This window comes from Magallana gigas, chromosome 2 (genome assembly GCF_963853765.1).
Source record: "Magallana gigas chromosome 2, xbMagGiga1.1, whole genome shotgun sequence".
NCBI lineage: Eukaryota > Metazoa > Mollusca > Bivalvia > Ostreida > Ostreidae > Magallana > Magallana gigas.
This window is the reverse complement of record NC_088854.1, coordinates 24,693,257-24,702,162: the sequence shown is the minus strand read 5'-3', so window position 1 is coordinate 24,702,162 and position 8,906 is coordinate 24,693,257. Positions and strand designations below refer to the sequence as shown.

General features: G+C 33.9%; 1 protein-coding gene across 5 annotated transcripts; it reads right to left on the bottom strand.

The window, feature by feature from the left end:
- Nucleotides 1-629: 629 nt before the first annotated feature.
- On the bottom strand, nt 630-8,414 carry LOC136272870 (glycerol kinase 3-like). Of its 5 annotated transcripts, none has more exons than XM_066075798.1 (19): nt 8,224-8,413; nt 7,722-7,991; nt 6,296-6,465; nt 5,953-6,026; nt 5,534-5,640; nt 5,317-5,394; nt 4,757-4,836; nt 4,125-4,262; nt 3,809-3,918; nt 3,575-3,677; nt 3,303-3,370; nt 3,051-3,093; nt 2,731-2,811; nt 2,535-2,613; nt 2,284-2,380; nt 1,997-2,081; nt 1,719-1,839; nt 1,214-1,372; nt 630-855 (listed from the first exon to the last, which is right to left on the bottom strand). In XM_066075798.1, the coding sequence occupies exons 3-19, from the start codon at nt 6,368-6,370 to the stop codon at nt 788-790; spliced, it is 1,566 nt and encodes a 521-aa protein (XP_065931870.1). In that variant the 5' UTR covers nt 6,371-6,465; nt 7,722-7,991; nt 8,224-8,413; the 3' UTR covers nt 630-787. The 5 variants fall into 5 exon arrangements, 4 of the variants coding, with proteins under 4 accessions (XP_065931870.1, XP_065931872.1, XP_065931869.1 ...); XM_066075800.1 differs by having other exon boundaries at nt 7,722-7,988; XR_010710912.1 differs by lacking the exon at nt 7,722-7,991 and having other exon boundaries at nt 1,723-1,839; nt 8,224-8,414.
- Between the last annotated feature and the right edge of the window lie 492 nt (nt 8,415-8,906).

Genomic DNA, 8,906 nt, shown 5'->3' with positions numbered 1-8,906 from the left:
GAAACAACTTAATTAAATTCAAACTCATAATTTCTGGAACATATTCGAGCAAAACGTGGACAATTACAAATTCAAACTTTCAAGACCCCGTCTTTCAGTACTCTCAGTACTTTGATTATAAGTTGTTTTGGCTTTTTGCAGGCATTAGCAGTAGTAGCAGCTGTTTCGAAGAAGCACAATGACAGGTACAGTGAGACGTCTACCAGCGAAGTGGAGGACATCTCCAAAAAGAAAGAAAAAGTTTAGACCTAAACTGGGGGAAATGGTCTTGTGTACAGTGTTGTGACGTTATAACAATGTTCATGTCGTCATCTTTGGTTTTATACATGCATGGTTTTAAGGGTGTCCTGGGAACTATTTCGAAGTGTGATACATGTAATTTCAATAAATTTGTTTTTAACTTAAGATGTTATTTCATGCGATGAAATTTCCCATCATAAAAAATGTTTTCAAAGAGGAAAGGGATATCATATTTTTAATTAGCTAGAACTAATTATAAATATTTACATATAGATAAAAAGATTTAAAAAAAAACCAATTACGTGTCCATCACAGGTGTTTGGTACCACTGTACTTTCTCTTTCATTTACTACAAAAACAAAAGATGACTAGAATCGCAGAGATCAGAATATGACTGTAAACCAACTTTTATTCGCATTTTAGATAATTTTGAGAGATTCGTGACAGCCTCATCTTTGCGAACATTAATTTTCACCGTGAACGAGCTTATCACTAGGAGTCTTCACAATACACGTCACAGAGCCTGTTCATCTGTTGTACATGTATATCAGTCGGAGACCCAGTGCTTTGCCTTTTCTATGGCTTTATCCCATCTTTTGAAAAGTCTCTGGCGTTCTGCGTATAAAATGAAAATTCAACTTCACTGGAAAGTCAAGATTTAATTTGCTTTTGCATAAAAAAAAATCAATATTATTCCATAATTTTAATAGTTTTTTTGGGTGCAGCAGTTTCATATTTTGATGTTTCAACTTAATTTATAGAAAATAATCTATACCTTGCAATTCTGTTTGAACTTTACTCAAATATGCTTCAACGTTTTACATCATGATGTTATATTACTTTTTCTTACGTGACTTTGTTTTTATATGATTGTTGTTTTTTTATTTTATGTATCATTGATATGGGTTGAAAGAAATAAAACAGGCAATTACCATGTACACATGAGTGGAAATAACAAAAATGTAATATTTACCGTTATCAGCCATTGACGATGTGAACGTAGTAGATGGTATTGAAAAGGTCACATCCAATTTCATTTTGTCTGAAGAAATTGGAAATATATCTACTCCTTTTGCCGCCCCGGCCATCAATGCGGCTCCGAAAGATGTCGCTTCGGTTATAGAAGATCGAACTACAAAAGTATTTTATGACCAACCTTAATTGCAAATTAGTATTGAAAGTTAACATAAAATTCAAGGCAAAACGACATATTCAAGTTTGAAAAATTCAGGAATTAGGAATTAGGAATCAGTAGCTTCTACCAAATGATTAATATCTTAGTAATGCATTTTTGTGCAATATTCAAAGAAATAGCAGCGCATATGTGCAAGTCGGAAAAAAGGCTATTTAAATATTTGAACACTTTATTTCGACTAATGATGATTTCATCACTTGGATGTTACCAAACAACTTCCAATTTTAATTCTACTATCTAACTCTGAATGATTTCATAATACATCACTGCAAAATGACCATACTGACGGGTTCGTTGATAAAGTTGGCCTGTAGTTGCAGTAGTAGATTGTTAACTGTCATTCCTCCGTCCACTAATAATTCCGATATTGGAAACCCAGTGTCGACTTCCACGCCCGTTATCATCTTATTAAAAGCGGTCATCATACATATAATGAAGAATGAAAAAAAAAAATCTCATTATTCATTCGACAGAATTTGCAGTATTACAATGCATATGGAAGAAGGTTTGTTTCATTTAGTTACATGTTAACTGTTATTTTGGTTAAACTACAGGGCTTACATCTTTGACCATAAAGCAGGTCGATTCCAGGGCTGCTCTACAAATGTGTTCCCGTCTAGTGTAACTTGTCATACCCACAATTGTTCTGTATACAAGAAAAATATATTATCTCAATGCCCTTACTCCAAAACTGCTCACTTCTTTACGGCAATGGTCAAAACACCACAAGTGCGGTATCGGCTCAGGCGAGCCAAAGCCTGTTTTATTCTAGTAAGTATATCCAATTAACTAAATATTTGTCTGTGTATAACAAATTAAACTTTTCAAAATGGATAGTATTTGGTTACCCTCTTGCATCATCCTCCCAGTAAGGACTTAATAGACCCCCGAATGCAGGCACAAAGAAGCAGTCATGCGTTGAATCAACAGAGGCTGCAAGTATCTCTACAAATCAACAAACCTCTTTTAGAATCAAATTTTTTAAAAATACTGGTACAACATTCAATATTTTTTTCTTTTATTTGATAAGAAAAACTCTGTACTGTAAACAAAGATCAAATACTCTGAACAATATTTCTATGTTTATAAACATCAATACCAATTTCATTTAATGATTGAACGATCTGAAGGTTGTCTCTCAGCCACCTCATCAACTGTCCACAACCCTCTACCGCACCCTAGAACACAGGAATGGCATCTATTTATGATCATGGTTCAATTTATTTAAAAATCTCAAAAATTCAGTGCTTTCATTTATTGACTGGTTTGTTTTAATTGAAACTAGTCACCGTTACCCAAAGAGTATAAACAACTGGTGCCGATTTACTAAGTTGAAAAAGTGGTGACGTCATCATACCACAGGTAGAATACACAACCTTTGTGAATACAAAAGAACATTGATAGTCACATAAGTTTGCTTCAATATCTATATTCATATATTTATACATTTTGGATCATTTCATTATTAACTAAAAATAATTAAACTCTATCATGTGAGTATCATTTCTTTTATCAATAACGCATTTTTATCTTATAAAATTCTTAATTCAGCAGGTGTTAAACAACAAGAAATATATAACACTGAATGAATTTCAAAACATAGCGGAAGTCATACCTTTGCACCCGTGTTAATATTCAAGCAGCCTGCGGTTCCATACCTTATAAAATAGATCATAGAAGAAAGCTTAATTTGATCTCATTAAGTATTTTTCCGTTTCGTTATTTTCATTTCAAGTAACAGACTACATGTTTTTTTAAATCAAGTTATACCCAATAAATAACAGGTCCTTTTTTGAGTCATAGAGAAGGTTATGGTCTTTTAATAAAATGTATATTGAAAAATAAGTAAAAGATGTATGTCTCTTACGTGCATTTGGACTGTCCCGCCTTAAAACATAACTGTCCAACAGTACCCGCCATCTGATCTCCTATCATCTACAAATACATGCAGGAGTAGAGAGTAGAGTTGGCTGAAATTGTAACAGCCCAAACATTTTAACCATTGTGTTGCAATGGTTTCCAAGGACGGAATCCATAAATTAATTTAATGCGTTAAAGTTTAAGATTAAAACTTTATAATTATAAATGGATAATTATACATCTGCTGTCTTGTTTACAACATGACACAAAAACACGAACCCCCGAGATGGGCACTCCAGCGAGAGCTCCATTTTTGACATATCCGTAAATTTCTGATGTACTCTTCACCTCGGCGAATACATGATGAGGAATCTTAAAGTAGCTACCAAAAAAAAAAAAGAAATCTTTTTAACTGATTATCACAATTTCAAAAAATAAAATTGTAAAAGTAGATTTATCAATTTGTTAATTTTAACAAGTACCTATTATTTACATATTATACTAAAGTATTACCTGCACAACTCTGGGTCCCAGGTACATGTTTCCAGATTGAACAATCCCGTGATCTGTCCATTGGTGATGTCTGTACAATAAACACCCCCGTCCAATCCGCCCGTCAGATTCTAAACCAGTAAGGCGAGGAAAAAGTAATCACAATGATTTCTGTTAGAAATGCATCTTCTAAAAATATATAATGTATGCCGTACATCATAATACGAAAATGGGTGGGTATATTTAATTTCTTAGGTAGGTTAAGTTGCGTTTATTAATATTTGTTCCATTGGCACTCTGAAATAATTGAATGTAATTTAAAACAATATTTACATACCCATAATATCCAGGTGTTAACTGTACCGATGTAACAGGTGCCCTCTTCAATTGCTTCCTTTACACCGGGGACATTGGTGAGAACCCAGGGGATTTTGGTGTACCAAAACAACGAACTCAAAGGCAGTCCAGTGGTTTTCTAATCAACACAACTACAAGTTATTTGATTATTCACAATCGTCTTACCCTGACGAATTAATGGATGGGTGGTTATGATAAGGCTGAATCATAGAGACTCAAAGAGGTGTAAAAATTAATGTTAACCATATAATACTTTCTTTGTTGCTCATGCGGGTATATACATTTATTCATTTTTTTTTTTACTAGAATTAATGCTAAATTCATAGAAAACAAAGAAAACTATTGTTTGAATTGTCACTGACAGCTTTATTCTGACTGAATAATTTGATCATAAGGAATCAAATTGTAAGGTCGTGTACACATGCGCGGATCCAGAAATTTTTTCCAGGGGGGGTCCGAAGGATAATTGTGTTTGCCAGGGGGGGGGGGTCCGAGGCATATTTTCGCGATAATTTTACTATGTAAATTTAATAAATTTTCATTTTCCAGGGGGGGTCGGGACCCCCCCCCCCCGACCCCCCCTCTAGATCCGCGCATGTGTACAGTTCTTACTCTAAAATGGTCCTTGTTTCTTCCCGGCAGTTTATCCAGTTCTCTTTCGTTATCGTCGCGAACTCGAATGTCACACCATTCTATAAAAAGGTATCAGAATTTCTTTTTTGAATAAACTATTCGTATGTCAATGCTGTAAATATTGTTTATATTTTATCTACAGTGATAAACTACATACGAAATACATTTATCTGGATACGTATAAATTTCAATCATTTTCAGCTGTTACTAGTATTACATGTAGTCGCTTGCACAGCGTGAAAATGGGTAATATAATTAGATTAATTTCATTTCCGTTTGTCACTAATAGTACATTTACAATGTATTCTGTATTTTTGTAGAAAATTTGTTTGGATTTTGAGATTTTACTTATGACTAATTAGTAATTCATTCAGTATCATGGCATTTCATTTGATTTTAGAATATAGCTAAGAAAATGTAGAAGATTTTTGTGTTGAATATGATGTAAGAGTTTTCGTTTACTTCGTAAAAATCTTTGTGGAATGTAAAGATACTACTTATAAACATTGTTACAAAAAGTTATTTTTGTGAGATTTTACCAATAGCGTTGTAGAAAGGTTTGCCTGTTTTTCTGCTCCAGGACAGAAAGGTCAGCATCTGGTTTGTGATTCCTAAACCTGTGTAGAAAGCAAACAGTAGAAACAATTTCACAGATAACATAAATGTAAAGATTAAATATCACATAAAATTCACTAAAGTAACTTAATACTTTTTAAAAAATGGAAGAAAAAAATGAATAATAAGAAATAGGAGTACATTTGACTTGCTTTATGCTGATATTTTTGTCTTTGAGTTGCTGGGCAACGATTTCAATGCCGTTCACCACTGTCTCCAAAACATATAAGGGGTCCACCTCCGTCCATCTAGAGGATAGGTATGACTGTGTAGTGTGTACATACATGTATATATTATTTTGATTATCACATAACCACAAAACCTTACATTTGTCCTTTGGTCTGGGGTGATATGATAAACGAGAACATATATATTAACTTGAATGTACATTCGTCATCAACAGCCGAAAACTTTGGAATAATTCCAAATGATAATAATGATATCTTAGTACAGTTATATTATATTCCCTTCGTTAATAATAATAGAAACCAGAACTCTTAATTAATATGAGAATGCTATCATAAATGATTAAAATGAATAGCATTAGGCGGTGGCCTTACCCTTCTTTTGGCTCTATCCTCTTTGTCTCTATGCTACTGGACGCTAGTACCTCGCCTGTATCGCTATCAAATACCTAAATAGTCAACAGAACTATTATATATTAAGAAACGAAGAAATTGCTAAATCGGCAAACCAACAAGTTTAGGCTCCAAGTATTTTCATTGTCTAAAATTAGAAGCTGGGTTATCATAATCGTATATCATATAATTAAAGATATGAATGAGAGAGAGAGAGAGAGAGAGAGAGAGAGAGAGAGAGAGAGAGAGAGAGAGAGAGAGAGAATGAGAGAATGAGAGAGAGAGAGGGGGGGGGCGTACGGGCGAAACTTTTAATATTACTTACACACACTTTAGTGTTGCTAGTTCCCTGGTCAATACCACATACCAAAGGTGGTGGGTCCATTTTAGTGAAGGACATGTTCAACTGTGCCTGCTATAGCAAAATCGTTGGCAAAGTCAGAGAAGATGGGTAGATAAGGCTTGTAAAATACCTATGTAAGGACGGATAAGACTCTGAAAATATAAATATAAACAAATCTTATATTTTTTAAAATCATTCAAAACAATGTATATTTAACATAACATCGATTTGCAACTCTTTAATATGTTAAATACTTGAGATATTTTTATTTAAACTTGCGTATGGGTATCAAAACTTTCAAATAGTGTCATTTTTGGAAATTTAATGCATTTTCTTTTATAGAGTGGGACTATGTTCCGTATTTTTGTCTTAGTTTTTATAAAATCAAATGGAAAACAAAATGATTTTAATAAACAATAATGTGGAAGGATGACTCACTATACGTTGAAATATCATTTTGATTACCAACAGTTGAAATTGTTAGAAAAATAAAACAAGTCCGTAGATTTATGGCCAAAGTCGTACATGTATAATAGCATTTTAACAGCGCATTAGGTTGTGATTGAAATGGCTCAGTGTTTTATCGTTTATCAAAATATTCAAAACTGAATACAATTAGAATTTGTCCTTCAGCAAACTTGGATCATCATTATTAGATTGATTCAATTGAAAAAATATAGAAATTGTATTTCACGACTAAATCAAATGGGCATGTGCGTTATCTTAACCCCCCCCCCCCCCCCCCCCAATCTTCTTTCGCTAAGTGATGCTGAATTAAATGTGAATAAAAAATGATTAAGAAATTCACGGGACCACGAGCAATTGAAACACATGGTCACGAAAATTCGTGCGATATCCATGATTTGAAAATTTTTTCTAGTTCTTCATTGAAATTCGATTGGAAACATGATTCGATTGTCGAAATTTGTGAACCAGTTGTATTTCGAATTTTATACTTTTTAAAGGTTGAATTCGACACTGATGATAGTTAATAATGGAGTGTTTAAACCCTCTAATTGTTCTCCCATAGACAATCTTTTATTTCACATTAATTCAACTTTCGAATTAAGAAGTCAGTGTAATCAATTATTTTTACTTATTCTACATGTATGAGAACGATTCAATATGTAATTATTTCTGTTCATATTTTACTTCATTATATTTGCAAAGCCTGGTGTGAATACATGCATGTCAACCAAATGTCTACAACATGTCAAGTTGAGTTACAGATCGATCTACATCTAAATTACATTTATATGTTCTATACAAAACATTTCTAATTTAAAATCAGTTTCAAATGAAAACAACTCAATGATCATACACCTCTGTTATTTACCGATTTTACAACATACACATTTTTGTCATAATAATCAAACAATCTTAACAATCATCAAGTAAACGTTATAACCTTGACACTGCAACTGCTCAGAATCAGATAAAAGTGCACTGCACACCGGTTAGAAGTAGCTATGGTCGGGGAGGGGGGGGGGGGGCAGGGGGGTGTTGCCCCTTCTCTTTTTCTGTCTCCTCGTCTTTGGACATTTTGGGGGCAGTACATCTAATTTTCCCCTTTAGAATTCAGTGGCATGTCACCGTCTGGAGAAGGGCGTACGCAAGCGTCAAATGATGTGTCGGGTCACTGCATCCAACAGCGGTTTATTTTAGATGACAGCGTCTACTTTTCATCAAGTAGAAAAATGGAACGATCTCAGAAGAGAGCATCTGAGTAAATGTATATCTGAGATTAAATCTCATTTTCAATATTACATATGTAGCAACACAAAAGGTATGCACCATATACTAGTACCAGCGCTTATACATGTAGATGTTTGCATCTAGGTCATGCATACACATAATTATAAAAGCATGTTTGATGCATATGCTGCTCTACATTAAAATAAGGTTCTTACCAATATTTCTGCACGACTGAATTCAGAAAGGCAGATCCATGAACAGTTCTTTTTCACATCCAATACAATTGATACAGTTACCCATAAACCTAAGGCAAGAACGTTTTGTTTACTCTGAAGTTTATCGTCGTCGATGTCAGATTGTTCTGTTGATGAATCGTCATGAGTTTGATTACTCAAGGACAATCATCTTACAGGCACGTAGCATCAGGGGGAGCCAGGGGGGCCTGCCCCCCCCCCCCCACTTTTTCTAGTTTGCATTGCGCATGTTTTTGCGCATTCTAATATAATACAGTTGATTTATACTTCTAATGAATTTTTTTCGATATCATTTATAAAATTGAATACAATAAACAAAATACAAATAAAAATATTTAGATTTTTAAAGGAAATTTTTATTTTAAACACGATTTTTACGGCTAAATTTTACCTGGGTCGGACTGCCTGGTCAGTAATCTGCATGTGACCCACATAATGTATTTATAAATAGCACTGCTTTCCCCGACCGTTTACTGACCGTGTGGCCAGCTTGACAAACTTAATACCCCTCTTTCTGAACAGCGCTGTGAACTTCAAAATAATTATTCGTAGTCATATATGCATGCATATCAAAAACCAAATTAATATTTTTTTTCGAGCTTTATTTTATTTGATCACCCCCCCCCCTCCCCCTCCCCGACCAT